General features: G+C 40.8%; 1 protein-coding gene across 1 annotated transcript; it reads left to right on the top strand.

The window, feature by feature from the left end:
- Positions 1–7,822: 7,822 nt before the first annotated feature.
- On the top strand, positions 7,823–16,162 carry CIMIP1 (ciliary microtubule inner protein 1). Its single transcript, XM_073309524.1, has 4 exons — positions 7,823–7,884; positions 9,606–9,687; positions 11,731–11,829; positions 16,007–16,162. The coding sequence occupies exons 1-4, from the start codon at positions 7,823–7,825 to the stop codon at positions 16,160–16,162; spliced, it is 399 nt and encodes a 132-aa protein (XP_073165625.1).
- The last annotated feature ends 11,766 nt before the right edge of the window (positions 16,163–27,928 follow it).

Here is a 27,928-nt window from a genome sequence, read left to right as displayed (position 1 = left end):
AAAACTACTTGGAAATAACATTAAGAGTTTGATATCAAACCATATAATTCAACAAATTCATAGCTAAATCTTCTCACTTCATCCTTAATTCATGCTCTTATGCCTAGGTACTCCAGCATGTATGAGCAATATTCTTGTAAGTGATGCCTGTAGGCACCGACAAAAATAATCCTCACCAAGCACAGGCTGGAAGTTGGCTGCCCATGTTCTGTCTTCCTTCAAATCTCAGTGAGACCATTATGCAGACTCTTTGCAACAGAATCTGGGAACTGTGTTCGGGGATAGGGTTGAAGAGTCAAGGGCCATGCTTTCATGCAAAGGGACACATATGCAGAGTCCCCTATGCTGTTTGAAGAAATAATCTTCTTTGGGGTGCTACACATGGATATTCTGTCAGCCAGATTATAGATATGTGTACCCCCCGGGGGTAAGAGCCAAAATCTAGTATGCCTATGTGACCTCTGAAGTATCCATGGAAATTGCAACAGTTATGTCCATATTCAATTTAAAATTATTCCAGCTTCAGCAGCATGAAAGCCCGCAAAAGACTGCTGTTGTCAGTGTCATTTTATGGACAGCAAAAGAACAGTCAATCATTGAGAAAGTCAAGACAACATTGTTCAAAGCAATAGAATCATTACAGTCACATTAGGATGGTGACAGCTCTAAATGTTACCATAAACTCTAATGGTTCCAACAACACCATTGGGGACCATTGTTAAAATGGATATTCCATACTTTAATTAATGTATTCATGACATGACAGGTCTTAGCAGCTTATAGTGGAGTGGAACCACCAGTCTATAACATCAATAGGATTTTGTCTACTTCAAAAAAATAACAGTAATCATAACGAAGACTGTACCATTTAAGGTACCTAAATTGAAACAGTAATGTTAAAACATTAGTAAAACAGGCTGAAGTTATGTGTACCATCTCTTCTCTTAGTCTCCTACGCTGTTAGCAACCCAAACAATATCACAGCAACAGGCACAGAACTGCCAATGGTAAACACTCTTGAAATGCGATTGCCTAAAAGTAGACACTTAAATGTATATTTAGGCACTTGAATAAGTCGCCTGATATTCAGAAACACCCACAGTTCCCACAGACTTCAGTGGGAGCTGGGGATGTTCAACGTCTCTAAAAATCAAGCCTCTTTTTAGGTGCCTGTATATACATTGAAGTGCCTAAGTCCATAGTTTGAAATGGAGGCCTTCAAAAAATTAAAAATGTCTGACCCCTGGACTGATGATATATAGAGCCAGAGAGAGAGAGAACTATTGTACATAAGTCCTGCCTCTCCGTATAAACCATACCTCCGATACTGTAACAGATCTTTAGAATTACTATTGTGTGTTTCAAAAATGTCAAAGACAAACACATACTTCAAAGCTTTTTCTTAGTGACACATGCTTCCTACCTTGAGCAATTCTAGGCTGTAGAGATGAAAAATATTCTCATATATTTTCATTTCTAGGATTTTGTTCACAATATATATGTGAGTTAGTACAGTAGGTCATGAAGCACATACAATTTTGCCATGAAAAATGGGGATGGATGGAGCATGTCTCTAAGCCACCTTTATGATGCTCCAATCCTAGATCTGCCAAGAGCTGAAACAATCCCCAGTGTAATTTATGGTCTAACAGCTCCTCTAAATTGCACCAGGTGGGAAACCATTCTGCCAAACCAGGATCCACAAGAGCACTGTGAGCTCTAGTTCTGTGTTCACCTGCCCTCAGACTCCCTCCCTATTCCCAACATACCACCTACACTTGTGGGGAAAGTAAAACAACTCATCTTTACAACACCCGAGTCTTCCCCTATATAAGGCAGTTTTCCAACATGCACAGCACAAAGCAACTAAAACAGGGGCAAAACATCTAGCCCTATAATTGCCACTTCACTTTTTCCTGAATAATTCAAAGTACTGATGGACTAAGAGCTAGCAAAATACAAAGACCCTCAAAAGTTCCTTTTATAACAACAACTTTTCTTTTGCATTACTAACCTCTGATGAAAGCCATCCACGGTAACACTCTTTTCTCTACTGGCAAGGATAGCAACTGTTGTCAAATCTCTTCAGTTGATGATATGGTGTAATATTGGCATTGGGAACCCAATCTTAGATATAAATAAGAAGCCCGGTTTTGTAACTGAAGATGAAAACTACAGAATAGATACTTTAGAGTCCAATAAAAGGAAAAATACTTTATGCCTATATCTGTACTACTTGAGTGAAAGGTATACAATAGAATCATCTATCTCAGTTCATTTGGGTGGGAGTGAAAACACTCATAAATAGTACTTATGGGCTACTTATACAGAGTCCATGTGAGATGAACCCTGGTCATGGCATATAACTTCAGTGAACAGATTATCTCACAGAAGGCTCCCGTATATGAGTTTCAGATTCTTTTCCCCAATGAATAATATACAAAGCATCAAATACAGTATGTTTGCATCAATTTAGGGATAAACATAAATGGATTTCAGATCTTGAAGACAATCAGTCCCTGCTTTTTTGAATTATGTTCACAAGTACACACCTACTTTTGCACAGTCTTGGAGGGGGGAAATGTATGTAAAAGAGAGGATTTTTTTTTAACTGTGGATATTATAAAAGTCCTAAAACCTATAGTCATGTTTTACATCTGCTTTCTCATATCTGAAAACTCTGATTCCATTCAATAATGGTGACAAGAATTTTTTTTGCTAAATTTAGTATTAATATTCAAATATAAAGTTTCATTCCATATGACAGAGAATTAAAGCAGTTCCTTTACTGTGCATTAGAATTTAAGTTCTGATTTTGATTGTTTTCATTAAAAGATTATTTTTTGCCCATAAAGTGGCATAGACTACATTAAGAGGGTTCCAGGAGATAAATGGGACTAAACAGCAGGAGCTAATTAAATAGGACAATGAGTAAGCTTTTCTGAGTGTTATTGGAGACTCAACCAATTTAATTGCTGAACTAATTGATAATGAGACACAGTATAGAATCAGGCAGCTAGGTGCAAGTGAGATATCTGTTTTATTTTAGGTAGTTTAAAGATTTTTGAGACCCCAAAGAGCAATAATAACTGCTATTTTGGGTGTACAGAGTGGTGCTTATTTTTTTGCTAAGCAAATAAAAGTTCTTTTGTACATCTAAAATGACTACTGAAGGTGTTTACAGTCTTTTTGTATTCAAGACCATTAGATCCCTTGCCCTAGGAAAAAAATAACTTGGCAATTAAACAGTCAAATATGTTGCTTGTAAACTGGTAAGTTTAGTTTTAAACCCTCTCTGCATTCATTTTACAGAATGAATAAAAACCTGTTGCATGGCATGAAAAAGCTACATTAGGCTTTAACAATTCATTGCACAAAACAGGTTTCAGACAAAAAGGAGGAAAACTATTCAAGCACATTAGTGGAAAGAGCCAGTTGGCTTTATTTGTTGTTGAAATGTTTTATAAAGCAACTGCAAGAAGAAAAACGGTACTGAAAAATTGGTAGAGGGCCAAAAATATTAATATACTGGAACACAGTGAACTTTTTGCAATCTGTAAATATTTTCTCGGGTTCCCACATATAACCATAAAGTATGTTGAGTCCTTTCTTTCTCAAACCTTCCAGTAGAAGTTTGTAGTCCATGATAAATAACATCTACAAAAAACAAAACAATATTAAAAAAAATATTTTGGAAAGTCATTGTGTTTGTCAAAAGGCCTACGTATTTCCAATTACAGATACCAGAAGTAAGATCCTTTTTATATTTACCAAAACTATCTAGGAATTGGAGACTAGTTAGTTAAAAAATTATTAAATAAGAACTAAGATCCATCATTGTAGATATTGATTGGCTAGCTTTCTGGACCTTGGACATATTAGCAAGTTGGTTCCTACCAAGATAATAAACAGCATCTGTGAAAGGTCTTATTACAAATTGAATAAAAATTAAAATGTCATTCTTGTAAAATTCTTAACCTTGGTACAAACTTGCATGTTCAGATTTAAACCAAGTCTATCAGTTAGAATATGGGAGAGTATTTTACTATTTGCTTCCTATTAAAAAGAAGCTAATTTAGATTCAATAATACCTCGAATTTACGGAAGCACCGCTATTTGTGACATAAGACTCACTAAAGCCCCAGGGGATACGTCAGCTTTCCATCAGATTAATTCAAATATATTATATTAGCAAGAAAGACACAGTGAAGTTGTAAACAAATTTTAGCACATTCTTAAGGTAAAAGATGAAGATATTCACAGAATATCAGGGTTGGAAGGGACCTCAGGAGGTCATCTAGTCCAACCCCCTGCTCAAAGCAGGACCCATCCCCCATAGTTGCCCCAGATCCCTAAATGGCCCCCTCAAGGATTGAACTCACAACCCTGGGATAGCACAAACCACTGAGCATCCGACAAACTGCTCTGCTCCACCAGCCGTCCCCGCAAACTGCTCCGCAATAGATCTTCAGGCTCCCCCACTACTTAACACAACGCTCAGTGATTTCACCTTGTAGTAGAGGAGCCTCAGTGCTGGTGCACCATTGGCCCAAAGTGAATTCAGCTCAGCAGCCTGTAACTAGACTCCTAATGGAATCAACATTAGCTCTGATAGTCCACAGTGGAGAGAGGAGGAAGTGCAATTAGCATGTAAGGCCCTCATCATGGGGCCCATACCACCAAGTATTAATACCTGTTCCCAGCCTCTCTCCCTCTCTTACAAATATCTCCCTTTCCAACCTTCTAAACCAGTTCCACTCCTTCTCTACAGCAAGTATGCATGGAAAATGCAATATTAAGAGGTAATTATGAAACATTGCTACCACAATGGATGTGGCTACTTGGTTATGTCCTTTCTATACAACAGTTCCCACAGATATCACCTATTCTAAATATTAGGGGAAATTAGTAATCTCACACATCACTCCGTGGTAACTATTGGCAACTGTTAACTTTTTAAAACTGCAGTTTATTTCCTCTCCTTAAGTATAAGTTACATTTATTAATGTTGAATATCAATCCCATTGTCTGCAGACCCAACTGCTCTTTCCAACTCATGTTGTAGTTTGATTATGTCTTTTTTTTTTTTTTACTCCCCTAACACACCCCAAATTTTGGTGTGGTCTGCAAACTTGATTATGGTTGAATATTAAACATTGGACAAATATAAGAAGGGTTCAGGAAAAGTGCTTACTTATTATTAGTTTCATTAGTTTAAAATATCCTCTGGAAAGCTGGCTACAACTAACAGACGGCAACCTTTCATATAAACGAATGCACTGATCTTGCAAACTGCGCCACAATGGCAGATTCCAGCATCTGTGAGGCAACCACTCCATATATTTCTACCAGTGCAGACAGAGATGCCACTCACAGTTAAAAAAAAAAAAAAGCAGCTTCAAAGACCAGTTTGAGAACTCCTGCACTAGACAGGATCGCTGTACACAGGCCCAGCAAAACCAAGAACTAAATCCAAGCAGAATCCATCTTAAAAAAAAAAGATATGTTTACATATTATTTGCAACAACCTTATTCTAATAGCGACTGCAGAAATTCATTCTCAGCCTGTAATTTGCCCATCTACTTTACATACCATTTAGTTATTTCTTCTTTATAGTTGTAACCGTGTTTTTTAATGTACCTGGTTTCTGGACCTATCTCCACCCTACAAAAACATGGTGCTATTTCACTGTCTATTATTTTGTATAACAAATCATGAAAGAAGGGCTGTAGTAAACTTTTTATACATAAAAGAATTTCTTACTGTGCAACATTGTAATGGTGAGCTGCAAAGAAAAAAAAAGGCGGGGAGGTTCCCCCCCTGCTTCTTCTACAGGAAGCCAGAAAGGTGGTGTTCTTTTTTAAAGTTTCTTTTTTTTGCCTTTTTTTTTTAAACCTTAGAAATATCATCACCAAATATGCTCTTCCCTGTTCTTTTGCTGAAGAACTCATTGGATGACTGGGTAATGGAGACAGAGTTTTTTAGCCTTTATCTCAAGGGCCTTTGTTACTGGATCCTTTAAAAAAAAGTGAGTTTTTCTCTCAGGTGTTTTCATTAAATAGTTATTAACAAAATAAGTGAAAAACAGAGGTGTAAATTGTCTGAATTAAACCCCTTTCCCCCTCAGATGATTTGATTTCACTTCCTTGGTACTTAACTCTCTAATCATTAAGGTTTCCATGGTAGACTTTCTAATGTAAACAAGGAATGGTGGGGAAACCTTCAAAATCAAAACCAATCCTTACTGGACTTCTTCACACATCATAAAGAAGCAAAAAAGCCCCATTGTCTCCCCCCCACACACACACCTTTAAGGTTCCTCTTCTGCTATTTTTGCTTTGTCCCTCATTTTTGTTTTTGCCACTCTTCACAAAGACGAGCACATTTTAGGGCTTGGGTGGGTTGAGAAGAAAAACACCATCTGTAAAATAGCGAACACTCCAAATTACAAGTCTGTTAATAAGAGTGTTGAGGAGCAGGGAGAGGGAAGAATAACAGCAAGAAAGATCATCAGAATAAATAATCAGGCCATTGAACTTGGGAAAACACCCTATCAGATTACACCTTGACAGTGGACTGATGCATCAAATTCCATTTGTCACATGAAAATAACTAGCAAATCTAATAGTTGCATGCAGGACATTTGCACAACCAAAGGCTTCTAAAAACTAGCTGGATCCTGGAGGACACCTATTTATATTGCCGTTCAGAAAGCACCACAATTAAGTAGTAGTAATCCTGATGTTTCTTAATTGCATTGTTTTGCAGACCTGTGTCAGAGGTCACCATGTTTTGAGGAGGCTGGTGGCGGTGGTGTACCTGCCAACAGTGGAAAGATATATACACTACAGGGGCAATGGATTGCATTAGCTGGATTGTAAATTCTTTGAGGCAGGGCTCACCTTTTGGTTCTATGTTTGCACAGCACCTAGCACAATGGGGTCTTTGTCCATGACAGGAGTTCCTAGATCCCACTGCAATATAAATAATAAATAAAAAAGCATGGCCATACATTTTTGTTCCCTTTGAAATACATAAAGGAGGGAGATAGAGAGGATAGTCAATATTCTGGGGAAATTAAAAGGGAAGGCTGGCATGTGCTAAGAATGATTTGGGGGTTTAGAGTGGTAATGTGGGCCTTGAAGGGTCATGACTAACAGTGATTACTGGTTGGGGGTTCAGGCTTCTTTTGGGAGGGCGCTGAGCCCTATCAGTGGTTTGGGGGCATGGAAGGGGTGGTGGCTCTCAATGGTTTTTGGAATAGGAAGGCTGACTTTAGAGTTGTTTTCTGTGAGGACTGCAGGCTTTCTGGCTTTGAGGCTATGGGTTGCAGTGGTGTGTGGGTTTGGGGTGGCTTTTTGTGGGGGTTATAGCTCTCAGTGACTCCTGGGTTGAGACCTGAGGTTCTGGAAATGCTGTTCTCTACCAGCAGCCTCTGGGCTTGGAGGGCTGTTGCGTGGGGACTGGGGATGGGGCACTGTGTATTGAGGAGGGAAGATGCTGAGCTGGATTTGGGCGTGATCAGGATGCTATGGGGGGTGAGGAGAGGAGCTGGGTTAGGGCTGAGCAGGTTGGGTGCTGCAGGGGGAGGGAAGATGCTGAGATGTATTGAGGATCATGGCTATGGGTTGGGGCCCTGGGGAAAGGGGAGATTCGAGCAGCAGGCTCTAGGGTGCTTGTTATAGGGAGAGGCAGTGGTAGCCTGGGAACCGGGTGCCAGGCCTTATTCACTCCTCCCTGGAGCCTGAACACACCGCCGTCTCCTAGCAACACCTGAGGTGGCAAAGGGCAGGGCCAGGCTGGTGGGGGTAAGGGGGAACCATGGCACAGAAAAGCACCAACCCTGCCCAGCAATTCAACTTTGTGGCTCAGGATAATATCTGGTAAGGCCTCCCCCACTCCTCTCGCTCTGACGTGCCCCCTCTGAGTCACCACTGAATCTCCTTCCCCCCCCCCCCATCCCCCTCACTCTGGCTTGTACCCCTCCTCGGGTCGCTACCCAAAAATCCTCCCCCTAATCCCTCGCTCCAACTCCCCGCACCCCAGGTCACCACCCAAATTTCCTCCCCCAACCCCTTGCTTTGACTCCCTCTCCTGGGTCTCTACCCCAGTCTCCTCCCTCCACTGGGGTCTCCTCCTCCAACCTCCTCTATCCAACTCCAAAACCCCAGCCCCTAAACTTCTCCTCTCACCCTGTGGCCTCTATACCAGCCTCAATTCTAGACACAACCCCCTCCCCCCAGAAGAACCCCACCCCAATGCACACACACGGCTCACCCCATCCCACATGGCTCCTGGCCCAATCCTGCAGACACAGTTCAGGTACCCACTCCTCCCCTCCTGCAGCCTCAAACACATTGCACAGCTTGCCCCCTCTCATGCCAATTCCCAGGACCTTATCCTAATGACCTTCCCTCTCCCAATCCTCATTTCCTCCCATCACTGATTCCACTGACCTCCCCCAGCTCTCTGGTTTCCTGATAAATACTTATTTATCTAAATTGTCTATTACATATTGCACTGCCTTTGTTAATATTCCCATCCTTCTCTGTTTGCCCTCATCTCTGAATATATGTGACAGATTTTGCCTGATAAGTGTTATACCATGTAAAACTCTTGAAAAGCTTTCATGTCTCTATGAAATTAAATACCTGTTTTAATTTTAAAAAACCCTAGCAAGTATACTTCTGAACAGAAAAGCTAAGCAGATGAGACATGAATGTGAGGTGGGCTACATATGTGTTTCATTCATCAATATGCTCAGCACTCCACGGTCATTGGTATGATTCTTGTTACACCCATTTTTCTCATATATACTTATATATCTGTGTGATGTAGAGTGGCAGGTACCAATAGTAACTGGGAAAAATAGCAAGCAAAGTCCTTTTTCTTAAGGTAAGAAAAAAACAGATGAATGATCAACAAGAAGTGTTATAAATGCGATTCTGAGCAGAGTTATACAATAACAAGTTCCTTTATAAGTAAGACCTTTTTGTTTCATCAAGTTGTTTGATTGTTGAGGACCTTTAAAAACTATCACTCAGTGAATAGAATAAATCAACACTTTTGTAAATTCTCCAGTAATTCTTAATGGAAAAGAGTTTTTGCTTAAAGTCTAAGCAATAGTCATAGTTATTTTGGTGTGCATTTATTAAATTAGTTTTATCTGTAGTTCACTTTTAACAGGTATCTTTGGTTAATCGAGACATACAAAATATGAAATCAGGTCTGTTCTCATTGACAGGTTCATACAATCTTTTTTTCATGGCTTAATGGCCACTACTGTAACAAAACCTGCCAGTATTATTGAGTCAGGATTCCCAAATGATTATGTTTCTGAGACTTCATCTGATGATGAATTCTAAATATGAATCTAATTTAGCAGGGGACATATTCAGTCTTATTTTTCCCTGATAAGAAGATCTTTGGCTCAGACTTCTTTAGCCTTAAATTCTTAATACAGACACTTTTGGTTTAAGTTGGGGGACTACAATTTCACAACTTACGTTTCTCATTATTGTAAATTGTGTTTTGTGACTTTAGATTTTTTTATTTTGATGATAGCTAGGAAAGTCTTTTTAAACATAATTTCTGTCTGCTTCAGGAAATACCATGTTGAAACTGAGTTTGAAGCTGCAAAGAAATGGTCCATCAAATGGGGATATTTAACAACACCGTTTGAGGAGGTAAAACTAAATTTGATGTAGCCTGTGTACGAAATTTACTTGAATAGCATACCCAGAATAGTTAGGTATGACTTTCAGTTAAGATGTCCCAGTTTAGAATCATTATTATTGAAAGCCAAGCTGTAACAGGTTGCACACTGTGCATCTCCAGTTCGGCCCTTCTCCCTCTCTTCTCAGAGACTCTTCAGGCTGGTGCAACCCCCGTGCTCTTTATTTGTGATCAAGTCCCCACCACCAGTTCCCAACTATATACAAGCTTTTTACAACAGTTTAGCCGACCACAGACGGGGCCACTGCCGCCGCCAACCTGGACCTGGACCCGGACCTTCCTCTCCTGGCCTCCACCCCCCTCTTTTGCTCTCACTTCCTCCCAGCCTTATAGCTCCTGCTAACAAGGCAGGGAGCTGTGAGCCTGATGCTTGCTTAGTAACGGACATCTACCCAACCCCAATCCAATCCCCCTAATTGGGGCTGGAATGGCAGGAACTGATTAAGGCACCCTGCCATACAAGCAAAATGTATTTCTCCAAAGAATTTTCATCTTTTGCAGACAACATGAATGGAGCATATAAGTGTAGATAAGCACTGATAACTTGGAGCCCTGTTTGTAGGAGTACTAACAAATGAGGTTCTTTTAAGGTGATAGTTCTAGTTTCTTTCAGAATAAAATATGACAAGTTGTACTTTGTGTGTTGCACATATTCTAATGTTCCTCTTGACATACATCACTCTCAGTGGTGGTGACAGGAACTAGATGCACTGATACGAGAATATTTCCCCTTTGTTTGTCTATGAGATGCTTTTAAAATGGAAGGAGGGCCAGGATTTAGCTAATTTAATTGTCAGTAAGGAATTTTACAATGTGCTAAAATGATCTCTACTGAAATAGGGTTAATGTTGCCACTGAATTTAATGGCAAACCTCCCACTGGTTTAAATGGGAACAGGTTCATGGCCTGTATATTTAAACATTACAGGATGCATATTAAATTCAGTAAAATGTGAGTCACTTAATTGATTATCTGACACGATCTTCTCTGTGAGACTAGTTTCTGCATAATTTTTCCTGTACTGAATGACTTGAAAGAATGATTAAGTGCACCTAAAACAAATTGTAACAAATGTGAACACAAACAGCAATAACAAAGGGCTTGCAGCTTTGCAAGTTTATATATTATGATCCAATGGTTAGAGCATGGATTGGATGGCAGGGCATGTGGATTCTGTTCCCAACTCTGCGTAGGCTGACCAGACAGCAAGTATGAAAAATCGAGACAGGGGGTGGGGGATAATAGGAGCCTATATAAGAAAAAGACCCCAAAATCAGGACTGTCCCTATAAAATCAGGACATCTGGTCACCCTAACTCTGCCACTGATTTGTGTGACTTTGGACAAGACTCTTAATCTCTCTGGGCCAGCTTTTCAAAGGTACTTAGACTCTTGGAGATGCATATAGGTGCCTAATGGGACTTTCAAAAGTGCCTAAGAAGGATAGGTGCCTAAGTCCTATTGTCCATCTACATCTTTAGGTGCCTGTGTACCTTTGAAAATCTGGCCCTCTGGGCTTCAATATCCCTTCTTTACAAACAGGGTAAATTACGCTTGTCCACCTTTGTACAGCACTTGGAGATGTAAAGATGAAAAGCACAATGTAAGCTTTAACCAATATGTTTAATGCCATATATTACTATACATTATATATTACAAATATATTTGGCACTTTTATTATGTATTTTTAGTTTGTTGTCACACAAAACAAATTTGCAGGTTTCTTCAATTCAGTGAAGTAAGTGAGAGTTGAGGGTGCTCGGCAAGATTCAGCCTGTCTTAAATTCAGAATTAAAGCTCTTTCTGAAACTGAAAAGTGCATTAGAACGGCTTCCAAAGCTGTATAATAAATAGTCCTGTATTGGGTGCCAAGAACACAGTGCACAGATACCGTAGTGATGGGAATGGTATAGATATCTGATATGAAAATGCTATGACAACACATTTCTTAGCCTGAAGTGTTAATTTTGATTAATGTTGGTATTCTATTTTTAGTTGATAAAAGACGAAAAGAAAGAACCCACTAAGCCTAAGATAGAGCTTCCAGAACATTTACAAATCCGACCTGTGACACCAGTGGAAAAATATATTAAGGTTAGGCAATAGATTTAAAAACGGCAATATACCAGTAGGTTAAATCTGTCCTAAGCAGCCACCCAAGTGCTAAAAGTCAGTTACCTAGTAGAGGTGGGTCTTCCACTAAAGGTCAGACTAAATTGTATTGGAAACCTCGAGGATACTTTAAAGGGTTTGCTTAAGCCAGGGAATTTTCTCTTTTGATGTGGTTGTTACTATGGGTTTCACTGTACAACAATCAACTATTATGGTAAAGCACCTCCTCTTTAACCTCCTGTGTAACATAAGGTTTATATAGTATCAGACCAGTCTTCTAATGTGGTGGGGGAGGAGGGTAGCATTTATAAGGAGCTCAGTGGAAGCTCCCCTCTACCTCCATCTCACAATGATTTCAAGAGTTATTATAACCCAGTTTTAAGAGCCATTTTTCAACTTCAACAACGTTGTAAAAACGAATCCTTGCTCTGTCTTTATTTAAATAAATCATTTTTTTCTGGATTTTATTTATTTTAAGCCCTCTTAGTGGCACAAATTAGATTTTCTTGCTACTCCTACTAGGCTATCTTCTAACAGATGATTCAGCAATTTGGTTTTATAGCTTGTCATTGATACTCATATTCCTGAATGCCAGTGGGAGTTGTACACACACCTGTTTCTGACAGTGGAACCTGGCACATTGTTTAATTCATAATTTTACAGTGTTTGTACTTCAAGTGGATGTCCCCACTCATGCAATCTTCTGCTTAGTAACCAAACGAGCAGCAAGTAGCCACAAAACAAAGCAAAAATAAAAGCATGTGAGAAGGGAAAGATTAAAAGGCAGAAAAGAACAGAAGGGAAAATGGGCAGAATAAAAATGGTGGCAACAGTGCCAACCTGTGATGTGAGAAGACTCTGATCCATCCTTTTCAAGGGGGCAGCAACAGAAGACATTTGGGAGCTGCTAGGTTAATAGATAGTTGGATTTACAGAGACCCACAAGGCTTCAAAGGGACTACTTGTGTGAATTAGGATTGAAAGCCCCATAAGCCCGAATCCTACAAAGACATCCACCCCCACAGAAACTTACTTCACCCCACTGAACTGACCAGAACTGTGCCTGAGTAAAAGATCGTATGGGCAGATTTCTTAAAGTCAGGGCCTTATATCATCATTTCCTTGGGAAAGCGCTCCTGTTTCGTATATCTATAAAGGGCTATGAACACCTGTATGTCTATCAGTACTATTACAGAATCTGCTGTAACATTGCATCAATGTCTAACTAGGAAGTGAATTCTTCTTCCTCCTTTGGAGTGGTTATTGTAACCTTTTCCTTATAGCAGTAGATCCACTGATCACCAGTAGTCTGCTGAGAGCTGACTTGTGATATGGTGTTGGCTGTTCTTCTTTCCTGCTGCTGGCTCAGATTAAAGACAGCCAACAATACATTCAATTTCTTAATATTTCTCTGCTATGTAAGCAATTAAGCAATTGCCAATGAGCAGGATACACAGTCAGAAACAGGAGGTGAGCTGGGGGTCATGCAATTGCCAATGGGAAGGGAGGTTAGTCCAAGAGACGACATCTCTATTAAGATGCATACCATATTATGGAAGAAAGTACCATTAGAAACCCCGCCTTCTGGTGGAAAAAATCTTTTTAAAGGATTTACAAAAATAATAAGCAACAAAGCTGTTGCCAAAATCAAAATAACTGAAAATTAAAGAAAAAGTTAGTGCAGAATGTTAGAATTGAAAAAGTGCCACCCTTTCTGCTGTTAATGCTTCACATTCTTAAACAGTGTTGTAAGACCAAATATTCAAGTCAGAGCCAAGCTTACCTATGTCTACACAGCAGCTAGAAGGTGTGAAGCTCAGGTAGACACACTCTCACAGGCTCTGCTTGAGCTAGTGCACAAAAAATAACTGGGGCCATAGCAGCATGATTGGCGGCTCGGGCGAGCTGTCTGAGTACATACCTAGGATCTTGGGCGGGGTTATACCCAGGCAGCTAGCCTGAGCTGCCACCATGCCACTGTGACCATACTGCTCCTTTTAGCATGCTAGCTCAAGCAGAGCCAGTGCAGACGCAACTGCCTGAGCTGTGAATTACACTTCTTAGCTGCAGTGTGGACCTACCCAGAATTTGTGGGTACAATTGCACCTGCACCCGTCTTGTGCATGCAAAGTGTGTACTACAAATTCAGCAGTTGGACACTCAGCTGCAAGATTAGCATGAGTAGCCAGTGGTGTGTGCTCAGAAACAGAGGCCAGAGCTTCAGATTTGACCTCTGACATATGAATTAGCCAAGGAGAGCAAGAATTAGTGTAGTAAAACTATTTCCCCATGTTTATTCCCCCACCCCACCCCACCCCCCACTGTTCCTCAGAGGCTCTTGTCAACTGCTGGAAATGGCCCACCTTGATTATCACTACAGAAGGTCCCCCGCTCCTGCCCCACCGCTCTCCTGCTGGTAATAGCTCACCTTAAGTGATCACTCTGGTTACAGTGTGTATGGTAACACATATTGTTTCACGTTCTCTGTGTATATAAATCTCCCCACTGTATTTTCCACTGAATGCATCCGATGAAGTGAGCTGTAGCTCACGAAAGCTTATGCTCAAATAAATTTGTTAGTCTCTGAGGTGCCATAAGTCCTCCTTTTCTTTTTGTTGGATCTATGCTGCAGTTCATCCTTTTACATGAAGATCCATATTAATGTTTTTTAAATCTGTGACTTGAAATTATCACATTTGCTCTCTCTCATGGCAATGCACAGTAATAACATGTCTGTTCCTTTGGCTGGGTTAGATATGTAATCTCCTGGCCTTCTTGTCCCCCTCTCTTTCCTGCAGAATAGAGGTGGAGCATAGTTTTCTCCATTATCCTGCTCAGTGGGTGGCATTTATGGCAATAGAAAATCATCTCTTCAAAGGAAATGCTCCACCTCAATATCAAAAACATTTTTCAGTTTTGGCCAAGGAACAAAGCAAAACAACTCTGGCAAAAGAATAAACTGAAACATTGTTCTCTCACTGTGTGTTTCTCTACTGAGTAAGTCCCCAGATGTTAAAGTGATACAACAGAGAGCACTTCTAATGTGCCTTAGTGGGATGATTCAGCCAAAGTAAGCAGTGCAGTCAGTGATCAGAGAATGCTGGCTTTTGTTTTGTTTCCTTCTTACTGATTATCTTGATGCATAACCATCTTTTATGCTAGAAACAGACTTTAAAGGATAAGTAGTTCTTGATGCAAGAGCCAGCTTGGTCAGTAATATCTTCAGTGTTTGGCCTCAGAACTATTATTTCTTAGCTATTTTACATCCAATTTGGTACCAAAATGTCTGCTTCCCTTGTTTAGAAATGTTACCTACCCAGAGATTATTTTAATATTTGATAGTTGGGAAACAATTAAAGCATCAGCTTAAATTTTGATTCTAACAGTGAAAACCAAACAAAGGCTCTACTACTTTATTAAACAAAGGTAATGATGAGAAGCTATAATCTAAAATATATTAAACACTTAATTCTTTCCTGCCAAATGAAGTTAAAGCTAATTTTCATACTCTTCTTTTTGCTTAAGTTGCCTTTCAACAGTAGAGAAAACTTGAAAAATCAGATGTATGTTGATAAAAATTGAGGATTGGATGGCAAATGGAATGCTTTCCTTTTAACTTCTGATTACCTCTTGTTTATTACCTTTGGAACTAACTTATTTTCTTCGATACACACTGATTTAAGCACTGCAATAATTTTTAAGCCTGTTGGTCAAACAAAACCAATTGCTTAACCAAAACCTCTTAATCTTTTCCATTGCTATTAAAAATATTTCCAACATAGCTTGTAGAATGGGCCCCCAAAATATTCTAGATGGTTTTTAATTATGACATCTGTATTATGGGCTTAATCCGGGAGGGTGCTAGTCAACTCTTGAAGGTCCTTAGCTCCATCAACTTCCATTGACTTCAATAAAAGTTGAAGGTTATTCAGCACTGTGCAGGATGGCACAGCATATACTTGGCACCACTTTAAAGAGAGAATTCATTTAAACTTTGAAGTAATATTAGCATTCATCAATTTTCATTTTAAAAAAAGAGCTAGTTGAAAAGAAATTGTCCATTCCATCAACACTAGAATACAAAAGAGCATGTTGCATGGCAGTACAATAGAAATGAACAAGAAATATACTTAATTCTATTTACTTACTCTTATTTCAGGTCTACCCGTCTCCTCCAATCCCTAAAACAACTCAAGGATTTATTGGCTGGAGATCATCTGTGCCAGGACTGGAACTTGAACGTTATTATCAGATCAGTAGCTGCAAAGGTGCCTTTCACAAGGATCTGAAGTGGCCTGATGAACCCTCTGATTGACATTAAGAAATAACGAATAGGCATATTGAGCCATTTTTTCTTAATCTAAGTTAATATTCAGTAGAACAAATGTCAGATTTGCATAAATTGATATTAGAGAGTAAATGTTTGTGCATAGTGTCAGCAATATATTAGGTAAGAGGTGTATGTGAGAAATGTAGCATGTCAGTTGTTACTGTTTTATTGAAGTCTACAGTATACATACTGTTAGTGCACATTTTGGAATGTTTTTCTATGAAAGCAGCCCTAATTTAAAACACCTTATTTTTTGCAATAAGTTTTCCTGTAAAAGAATCCTAGGAAGATTATTTAAGTAGCACCTTTCTAGTTGTCTGCATTACAACTTGTCTATGACTGTGCTGGTGAGTCAGATGTGTCACTAAGCCATAAATTACTAAATACATTGTATATGCTTTATAGGTAGTTTGTGTAATGAACACATCTGTGTTATTTTGTGGATCCCAGTTGAGCTGCCTTATCAGTATAAATAGTTCACACCAATTCTATTTATCTGCATGCAAGGCGGTTGCTTTCAAAATGAGAACCACTTAGATGACTGATCAAAAAGGTATCCATATGTATGTTGGTGAGCATTTAACTGTATATAACAATACAATGACTTCTCAAGCATTTGAATCACAGTAATTATATTAAAATAATTTACATAATCTAGAGCTTGTCAGAGACTCGGAAATAGTTTGTTGAATAAACTGACAAAAGCAACAAAGCTGGCCAAATTCAAGTAATTGTATAGCATTCAAACACCTCCGTAGCCATCTAGCAAGGTACAAAACATGTAAATTTTACATAAGCAAAGACAATGCCTCATGTTTCAACCAAAACCAAACAAAGAACCCTCACACTAATTTTTCAGAAACATTGTGGGTTTGAAAAAAGAAAAAAATCATACAAACCCATTAGCACTGCCTACAGGTCATTGAGTAACCCACTGAACAGCCATCAGGTTACAGAGCTACTCACTCTTTGATTGAAAATGCTTGTCACATGACGTTTAGAGAGCTTATAGAGTGCACCCTGTGTCCTACTTATCAAACAGGCACATTAGTCTCACAGTGGCATAGCTGAGTGCAATATAACATGCACAGGTTTAAAATTAAAAGCACTTTGCTACTGCACAGAAATTAGGCCTGAATGCAAACCTGAACAAGGTTTCTCTGCCTCACCTGATACATTTGAGGGTCTGATCCACCTGACATTAAAATCAGTGGAAAGTTTCCTATTCCTATTGACTTTACTGAGCATTAGATCAGTTCTTTCAGTGAGTCTCAAATAATTCTGTGCAAACTGGTCCCTCTCATCAGTGTTGAGAAATCACTGGCTTCTAACAGGTACCAGTTTCCTCTTGCTGTTGGTACAAATGACTTTATAGTAATCATTGTGGTGTTAGCAAATGTGGGGATCAGTGGCCAGTCTCACTTGTTTGGTTTACATTTAGGGACAAATGAGCTGCTGTACTGTTCAAGGTGGAAAAACTTATGTCATACCAGTCTGGCTATTATAGCATGGCTTCTTTATTTTTGAAATCAGTAGCCTGTATCCGAGCCATGCACAAGTGCAAGCCACACTTTACACTGGTGCAGTGTGGATCAACATTATGATCTGCCTTGTGCAGCTACAGTGGTTTAGCTATCCCAGTGAAAATAAGCTGTTGCAGGGTTGAATCCTGTCTTACTGTGTTAACACTTCAATACATGCCATCTAGCTGAATGTCCGTTAAAGGACCACGACAAAATGAGGTATAATTGGCTAGGCAGTAGTACTGCAGAAAAGGATCTGGAGGTGATAGTGGCTCACAAATTGAATATGAACCAACAATGTGATGCAGTTGCAAAAAAGGCTAATATAATTCTGGGGTGTACTAACAAAAGTGTCATATGTAAGACACAGGAGGCAATTGTCCTGCTCTACTTGGCTGGAGTAGTGTGTCCGATTTTGGGTACCACACTTTAGGAAAGATGAGGATAAATTGGAAAGAGTCCAGAGGAGGGCAAAACAAGTGATAAATAGGTTGGGGTTATTAAACCTTTTATTTAGTGTGTGCATAGTCGTCTAGCCAAGCGATGGCATCTTCAGTGGCACGATGCAGCTTTTCTAGGCCAACCGCTGAACCTAATCAGCAGGCATTCCTCAACAACGTGCGCCATCATCTGTGTTGCACCTCAGCTGCACAAAGGGCTGTCAGGAAGGCCCCAGCGATACTGGTTGGCTGCATAGAGACCTTGCCCGGTCCAGAACCTGTTCAACAGGGACCACTGGCGATGGGGCAGGTCAAAACCAGGCGGGCAAATTGTGTGGTTGGTGTCGAGGGACTGGTTGGGGATTATAACAGATATCCATTCCTCTTGCCAGAGTGTTTCCACCCTAACATCCTGGCATGGCAGATGAGACCATAATGGGGGATGTGATGGCAAACGTGCAGCTGGTGATTTAAAAAAGTCATTGTGCAGCAGCAGGTTTGAGTTGGTGCGTACTTTCTCCAGTAACTTGCCAGTGGCAACCTCTCATCTAATATGAAGAGCAATATTGCTTAGAACTGGAAGCCATGGGCGTGGAGTCAGATGCAGGGTGTCAGAGATGATACGTGACCTATGAGGAAAGGTTAAAAAACTGGGCATGTTTAGTCTTGAAAAAAGAAAACTGATGGTGGACCTGATAACAATCTTCAACTGTGTAAAGAGCTGCTATAAAGAAGCTGGTGATCAATTATTCTCCATGTCCATTGAGGGTAGGACGTGAAGTAAGGGACTTAATCTGAAGCATGGGAAATTTAGATTAGATATTAGGAACAACTTTCTAATTATAAGAATAGTTAAGTACTGGAACAGGCTTCCAAAGGAGGTGTGGAATCCCTTCATTGGAGGTTTTGAAGAACAGATTGGACAAAACTGTCAGGGAATGTCTAGGTTTACTTGGTTCTGCCTAGTTCAGGGGGCTGGACTTTGTGACCTCTTGAGGTCCCTTCCAGCCCTATATTTTTATGATTATTTTGAATTTACAGCCATCTGCAGGTTTTTTAACTTGTGAAGATATTTGAAATTAAAGGAAGATTTAAAAAATCCCAGAAATTAACACAGGTGACTTCTCCCCATCCCCCAAATCCTCCATTTGTAGTATTGCTATCAAAACTCCAGTGCATCCTGCAGCTGTCAATACCTACTTCTTGAGTCAGCAGCAACCCCCTGGCACAAATGGCAGTAGGTCAGCTGTTTGTGAGTTGTTGTTTTTCTTTCTTGCTTCCCAAGAAGTGACTCATGATGATCAACAGCCCATCTATTTTTTACGTTAACATCCCACTCCAAATGCCCACAAAAGAACATTTGACTTTCTCCATATTCTTTACAAATAATGGAGAGGTGACTCACATCCTTTGGAAAGATTACCCAAAGAATGAGAACCCATATCAGAAATCACCCCCAGACAATTTACTTTAGAACCAGAGTAAGGAATAATATAAAATCAGACTCTGGAAATTATCTGAAGTTTCAAGTTTGCTACTAAACAACATAGCATTAAAAAGAACAAACAGTGCTCCGTGAACAGATAGGGCCATACTAGAAGTCAGTGTTTTTGATCAATGTCTTCCTTCCTTCCTTGCCATGGCTGTGTTTATATTGCTGTCAGGAAGGTGGCCCATTTTGATTATATTTAACACATTTTCCATTAAATGGTTCTCAGACTTATTTTAAAGGCAAGTGTAGACTGACCCTTTAATTCCAAGCTGGTTTCAGATAAATGCTTGTGCTGCAAATGAACGTGTAATTTAATAGCTGAAAAGGCACATAAAATTCAGAGTGCACTATTTTAAATGCCAGCATAGATAGAGCCAAACAAAGGAGAGACAACACGGTTGAGATGGTATTTGGAATTTTGTAATACTGACTGATTAGCAAAGAACCAGAAATGGCACCCTATATCCTGTGGTGATTTGTGTAAAATGAGGTTCAGGTCCAAACAACTCCTGGGTTTTTTATTTTGCAAAACCAAAACAAGACTGACAACATTTTACAAACCCAAAATAACTCCCAGCTTGCCAATTTCCAACCGTAAATTGCTGGAGTTTATAACTGATCCCTAAAAACTGACTCAAGACCATGAATAGGTATTTGTGTTCTACTTTGCTTCAGTTAAGAGGCCTTTTGATGGTAACCTAATTATAAGGCTACAATTTAGTCACGGGTATTTTTACTAAAAGTCATGGTCAGGTCACGGGCAATAAACAAAAATTCATGTGGCCTGTCCATGACTTATACTCTAAATATCCCTGACTAAATCTTGAGGGAGGGGTCACTACTGGGGCAGGAGGTGTCCCAGGGGGCCGCTACTAGGCGGGTGTCTGGGGGGACTGCTGCTGGGGAGGGTGCTCTGGGGGCCTGCCCCAGGATCATTGCTGAGGGCCACCAACCAGTGGCTGCTCTGGCTGCCCCCGAGACCGCTGCTCAGGCAATCCCCGGACCCAGCCGCACCAGCCGCTGCTCCTGCGCTCTCTGGCCCCGGGGCCATTCCAGCAGCGGCTGGTGCAGCTGGCTGCAGGACTGCCCAAGGAGCTGGCTGCGGAGCCACTCCAGCAGTGGCCGGTGTGACTGTCCCTGAGGCCACCTGAGCAGCTGGCCCCTGGAGCCAGCTGCTTGCGCAGCCCTGGGGTCAGTCACACTGGCCGGTGCAGAAGTCACGGAGTTTGCAGAAAGTCATAGAATCCATGACTTCCGCGACCTCCGTGACAAACACGGAGCCCTACCTAACAGTGATGTTCAAATACTCATACACAGGATTGAAATTACTTCATTTAATCTGAATTAACCATTACTTGATCCACAAATCAGTGGAGATTTTTTTTTGTTTAATGAAACTTTTGAAAGAATCATTTTATATTGCTCTGATTGTATCTACTTTCCCAAGATTCCTCTTTTGCCTTTTCTGTATTTAATACAATTTCTTTTGTAACTGTACTAGAGAGAACTGTCCAGTCAACTGCTCCAACCATGAGTGCAAACAGACAATGCAGAAGTACTAAATTACCTTGTACTGTTTCAAACTTGACATGTAATCTATGAAAATTAACATCTTTATTGGAGTCCAACAGAGCACATAAATGTCACTGCACACTGTAAAATAGCACACCATTTCTAAGGTCAGTATAGTATTAGTAAACTCAGTGTACACATTAGTGGAGTATCAAGACAATGAACTCCCTGATTTTTAAACGATTAAACTCAAAAATGAAGTAAAACCCAAGACATGTAATTCTGTTTGTACACCTTTAACATACACCGTACTGCATGAGTCAAAGTTTGAATGTACACAAAAAGTCACAGTTTGTTAATTTTTAAGCCTAAAATTGCACTTGAGTATATAAAAATCTGCTATTTTTCAATTAAAGTTTCATTGAGTAATGTGTTTCTCAAAGCCTTTGACTAACACAAATAGAGTTAAATAATCACATTAGCCAAGGAATATATATTAGCGGTTCCCTAGTTTTCTAACATTTTCACAGACCATTGAAGCCATCCTGTCCTTTAATCATTGCTTTAGACAAGGTTCTTACATTTAATAGCAGTATTCTTAAGTGGGGAAAGAGATGCATTTTCTTTAAATGCATGTCCAAAAGTCTTGTTTATGTGTACAGTGAGCATGAGCTAGAAGTCCAAAGGACTTAAGCACCTAAAGTGCCTAAATCCAACATTTAAATGCCACCGAGATCCTCAAAACCTCTCACTCAGCTGCAACCTGATCCTGGAGGCACCTCCAAAGTTTCCATCAACGGGCATGCACAAAGCTGCCTAAATTGGGCATGCACAAAGCCGCCTAAGACACCACCAACCTGCTCAGCAGCCTAGCTCATGCCTAAGCTCTGGCAGGATTTTCAAACCAGGCATTTCCCCACCTAAGGACAGCCAGGAATTTTCTGGGACGGGGCCCGTTCAATTATGCCCAATACACCGGCGGTTTGACCACTCGCATGAAGTGTGGGAGACTCAGGTTTGAATCTCCATTCTCTGTGATTTGGAGCAAGGACCTGGACCTGACTTTCCTACATCCCAGGGAGTGCCCTAACCCCTGAGCTATCGAGTCAATCTCTCTCTGCCTCTCTCTTCCCTTGCCCCCCCAAACCATGAATGATTTCATACAAAGTGAAATGGCTTCCATGGGAAATATGGAGGGTATGTCTACATTTGAGCTAGGAGAGGTGACTCCCAACTTGCACAGACATACCGTGCTAGCTCTGTTGAGCTAGCATCTAAAAATAGCACTGTGTCCCTGACAGCAGAGGCAGCTGCTGCTTAGGCTAGCCACCCTGAGCACAATCCCCCTACCCCCGGGTATGTACGCTATAGGCACACTCGAGCCACCGTGGACACACTGCTACTTTGAGGGGCTAGCTTTAGAAGAACTAGCACGGGTCCCTATAGGCAAGCTGGGTGTCACACCTCCCAGTTCAATTACAGACATACCCAGAAAGAGACTCAACCCAGAATACCCTGGTAGCGAGCGCACTCTCTTGCAGTGTGGTAGATCTGGACTGTGCTCCACAACAGGTAGAGCAGGTATTTAGGAACAGTTCTCCCATATCCCAGGTAGGTGCCCAAACCACTGGGTATTGGCCATAATGGGGCAGGGGGAGAGAACAGGGGAGGCGGGTCTCTGTGTTTTCACAAGAAAGGACTGACCTGATTTAGGAGCCTAACTCCAACAGAGGGTTTATAGCTGAGAATCTCAAGCAGAGAAAGGTGCCTCCCTCCAGCCCAGAATTAAACACTTAACTGCCTTGGAGGGCTTAGGCCCCATCCCTCTCCTGGGTATCTCCCACTGGCTAGTTTAAGCAGTGCCTCCATCAGCTTGTTGGCTTCTGTGAATCCCTTTCTTAGGCAACTAACTTTCCTAGTACAACACACAGGGAGCCTGGACACTTAACTCCGAGCTTTAAATTCCATGGGGCAGCAGGATACCTAAGAGTTAAGGCATAACAAAGCGAAGTGCCCTTTGTGGATCTAGGCCTATGACTAGTTATGCAAACTAAACACTCATGCACACTTGGCAGACCCCTATTGTTTACCCACACAATTACTTGAACGGCATGCACAAACTGGGCGTGCACTTGCCACTTGCACATCTCTTTTGGGATATATAATTGGCCATGCAACATTTTGTATATATGGGTCTCAGCTACAATTTACCATACAATACTCCTATTAACATCAAATTAACTTGTCCTCAAGCCACAGTTACTTTATTTACAGGCCTACAAAATTAGGTCACAAAAATTTAGTGCATCTTCCATTCAGAGGGTGTTCATTTTTGTGCTGTTAAAATATGCATGGAAAACCTAGAATTGACACTTGCTACATATAATTGCACTAATACAAGATGATTTGTATGAGACTTAGTTTTAGGAGATTGTTATTTGTTTTGAAAGATGCATTCTGCATCAGAGGATAGAGATTTTGATTAGATGAAAGGCAAATGATGATTCTGAATAAGTAACACTGCTGGAATTCCAGTCACCAGTCAAGTGCTGCTGTACATTTTGAGAGGGGAGAGGACTACATAAGCAGTTGCGGTGTGTGTATATGTGATGGACTTACTGTGCAAGGAGGACTCTTAATTAGAAAACAACTCTCACTGGTATTGTATAACTGACATTTCTGTTTCTGGAAAACGGAACATATGTGTTATTTATTGTTTGTATTATCATAGCGCCTAGAAGTCCTACTCATGGACCAGGACCCCGTTGTGCTAGGTGCTGTATAAAACACAGAACAAAAAGGACTGTCGCTGTCCCAAACCACAATCTAAGGCACAGGTGGCCAACCTGTGGCTCTGGAGCCACATGCGGCTCTTCAGAAGTTAATATGTGGCTTCTTGGATAGGCAACGGCTCCGGGGCTGGAGCTCCAGGCGCCAACTTTCCAATGTGCTGGGGGGGGGGGTGCTCACTGCTTAACCCCTGGCTCTGCCACAGGCCCTGTCCCCACTCCCCCTCTTCCCACCCACTCCCCTGAGCTTGCCATGCCCTTGCTCCTCCCCCTCCGAGCCTCCTGCACGCCACAAAACAGCTGATCGGGAGGTGTGGGGAGAGAAGGGGAGGTGCTGATCGGCAGAGCTGCTGGGGGGTGGGAGGCACGGGGAGCAGGGCACGGGGGAGTTGATGGGGGGCTGCTGACATATTACTGTGACTCTTTGGCAATGTAATTGGTAAATTCTGGCTCCTTCTCAGGCTCAGGTTGGCCACCCCTGATCTAAGTATTAGACAAGAGACAACAGGTGGATATAAATAAATAGGAAAGTACAAGGAAACAAGGAGACAATTGGTCAGCATGATAAGTAAGGTCTCAGCACAGCAGCATCCTAACTGTTGTCAAGTTTTTTGCAAGCATCCAGGCAAAGGAGATGTAGTTACATCGATTTTAATGGCTGAAAGCATATTAACTATTTCAAGAGCCTTGCTGTATTAAATTCAACTGTACTGTAAACTGACATTGTTGTACAATGCACAGTTGTGCATTTGCGACTGTCGGAAGACAGGATACTGGGCTAGATGGCCCATTGGTCTGACCCAGTATGGCCATTCTTTTGTTCTCAGGTACTTGGAAACTGGTTCATTTATAGATGGGCAAAACTGCACCCCTTTAGTCTTCTCTCACTGAGGACTCCACTGTACGTGAGAATGATCAGCAGTAAACAATATGGGAAATACTTAAAACTAGAAAGCCTGTGTAAACAATAAAGAAACTGCAAGGATCTGGTTCTTAAAGTCTCAAAGTAAAACACTGGATAGGGTCATTATTATTCAGATGGATTGGAGCTAGATTTACATTAGGGCTTCAGGCTGCTCACACAAGACTGAAGTCTTGCTCTGCACCAGATAGACCAGAATACAGAGTTTAAAGAATGATCTTTCCTATCCACGGCAGTGCAGGATTTATTTCCATAAAGATTTCCCACTAGAAATTCATGGGTATAATCTGAACAGTACTGCAAGTTATATGTTCATCTCAGTGCAGCAAGATTTATAGTGCTACCCCTTTGAAAATGAGACACTCCTCATACAGAGCACTGGGTTTTGCAGGCTCTTGTGGGAGTGAGGAAATCTGTAGAAAGCAAATCCAAGGTGGTGGTGGCTCTCCAGATGCCACTTTAGTCTTGCATCACCCGACCACCAATATTGGAAAGAGACACTAAAGCACCAGAGTTCCTAGTTATGCACTGACGGGTGACTTAAAGCCCCTAAATATTCCACCGCACCATCCACCTATGCCTGTAACTTCAGGCTATCTGAGAGTGGAGGAGTCTCAATGCATTTCCAGGCAGTGGGCTCACCAGATGTTCTGAGAAGGATCACATGGGGTCAGACATTACAATAAATGCAGCAGGTTAATTATAATGTCTAATCATTTAAACAAATGCAGCTATATTTACTGTAACATGAAAAGCTCCAGCTAGACATGTGACTCAGCATCTCCTTGTCTGAAACTGCTCACCTTCAGAAGATTGAGCAGATAAGCAGAGATCAGTACACTATACCTGAAAGACACAATAAGATTTTCCATGGTTTAGCACTTCCATTTTTTTTATCATAATGAAGTTGAGCTCTCAAAAGTAGTTTAACACAACTTGGGGTTAATTATGGCATATGTGAAGAGTTTGCTGTGTGTTTAGAAAACAGCCCAATCTTTTGTTTTAAAGATAAGAGCATCTGAAAATAGTGCTGAAAATAGAATGAAAGTACTTTCTCCTCCGTAACCGTTAATACATAATATGGGCTACTCTTTATGAGAACGATGTTCCAGGTGCAGTATAGAACAATATGTTAAATCGTCCTTTTTAACCAAATATCATATCATTTAAATTAATTACCCCTGACTTGTACCAATAACAAAGAAAAGGTCAGGCTACAGCCAGAATACTAGAGATGGTCAAAAAAAGATAATGATTTTTGTGGGGGGGGGAAAACAAACCTAACGATTTTCATTTGGTTCACAAGTTTTCACAAACATTTCCGTTTTTCAACAACAAATTATAAAATGAAATGTTTCACTTTGAAATGTTTTGCTTTGTTTTGGCATTTCCCCCACCATTTCAAAAGGAAAAGGTCTGAATGTTTTGTATGTTTTATTGAATTTTTTTCTTTTCAAAATGTCAATGACAATGAAAAGTCATTGCCATCAAAATCCCATTATTTTACAGCATTCTTTCGAAAAAAAAATTCAGCCAGCTTTCTGGAACACATAGTATAAAATACAGCAACGTAATACAGAGAAAATATAGCAGATTTCCCAAAGGATTCTTCATTCAGGTCCTCTAAACATTCTAAATAGAGATGGTCTTGAATCAGAGCCCAGCTCCAGCTCCCACCCTCACACCAAACTTTGGATAATGATCCTAACTTTAGGCCTGACCCCTACTCTTTTGTGGGATGAACCAACCCTGCTGAACTGATTTTACTCACCTTACTGTAATTTCCACACCCCCGCCAGGACAAAACACAGCAAACTTTGAATTCAGACTGAGTCTGAGCTGGCTGAGTCAAGGCTCAAGTATGAACATTTTGCACAGCTCTGCTGGTGGAATTCAGACAAGCTGTGATGAACTTCACAGCCTTTGTGTAAGCATAGCAGAAGTGAGCAAAGCCATCATTTTAGGAGATTTTTGTCTTGCTTCAGAATGGAGAGGAGGAAGGGGATTACCTCAACAGACCTTCAGAACCAGGGAGTTAAGGGACTGAGCACCAGAGAAGGATATGGTCTTGTGCTTACCCCTGGGAGCCAGGACACTTGACTTCTATTCTCGATGTCACCACTGATACATGACTCACTTAGTCATGTAGCTGTACAAAAATCTGGGTGAATTTCAGAGGTGATGTGTCAGTCTAAGGTACTTTGCATTAGTGTAACTTACACCTTGTGGTCCCTGAGTGTGTAAGTTATGTCAATTTACACTCAACTCTGAATTTGGCTCTTTGTCTCACATTTTCCCATGTGCCCAGCATCTACCTGACAGGGGTGTGCCGTGACTCATTTAATCCTGAGACCTTGGGATGTAAGGCACTATGGAAATATGTATAATAGTAAAGCACAATGGTAAAAGGAATGCAAAGAATGGTCCCCACCCTGAAACCCTTGCTCATTTGAGTAGGCCCACTGATGTCATCTTCCTTGACTATGACTGAGTAAGGACTGTAGCATCAGGCCTTGTTGTCATCAGCATTGGTATATATCTGAACAGGAATCTCATGGAGAAATGTAAGAGCTCAAGGAGAGACAACTACAACTTTAGTTACAATTACAGTTTAAGGACTGGAGTACTTGTGGCACCTTAGAGACTAACCAATTTATTTGAGCATGAGCTTTCGTGAGCTACAGCTCACTTCATCGGATGCATCGTATGTAGCTCACGAAAGCTCATGCTCAAATAAATTGGTTAGTCTCCAAGGTGCCACAAGTCCTCCTTTTCTTTTTGCGAATACAGACTAACACGGCTGTTACTCTGAAACCTGCAGTTTAAGGACTGGTTTCAGAGTAGCAGCCGTGTTAGTCTGTATTCGCAAAAAGAAAAGGAGGACTTGTGGCACCTTAGAGACTAACCAATTTATAAATTGGTTAGTCTCCAAGGTGCCACAAGTACAGTTTAAGGACTGGAAACATGGCCATTTCCTCTCCAGTCCAATTTCCTTGGTACGGTTTCTTTACACAAACCAGTCTTTCTGAATCTGCTTTCCAGAAAGGTCATTGTCAGAGAGAACAGCTTTGCA

Source organism: Lepidochelys kempii, chromosome 13, assembly GCF_965140285.1.
Source record: "Lepidochelys kempii isolate rLepKem1 chromosome 13, rLepKem1.hap1, whole genome shotgun sequence".
NCBI lineage: Eukaryota > Metazoa > Chordata > Testudines > Cheloniidae > Lepidochelys > Lepidochelys kempii.
The sequence above is the reverse complement of the archived record's forward strand: the minus strand, read 5'-3'. Positions and strand labels throughout refer to the sequence as shown.

Excerpts from the sequence above, each read along its gene's own strand:
- CIMIP1 (XM_073309524.1), top strand. The coding sequence starts at position 7,823 with ATGGCACAGAAAAGCACCAACCCTGCCCAGCAATTCAACTTTGTGGCT. Across the intron at positions 7,885-9,605 it reads GTGGCTCAGGATAATATCTG|GAAATACCATGTTGAAACTG; the intron begins GTAAGGCCTCCC and ends TGTCTGCTTCAG. Across the intron at positions 9,688-11,730 it reads TAACAACACCGTTTGAGGAG|TTGATAAAAGACGAAAAGAA; the intron begins GTAAAACTAAAT and ends TTCTATTTTTAG.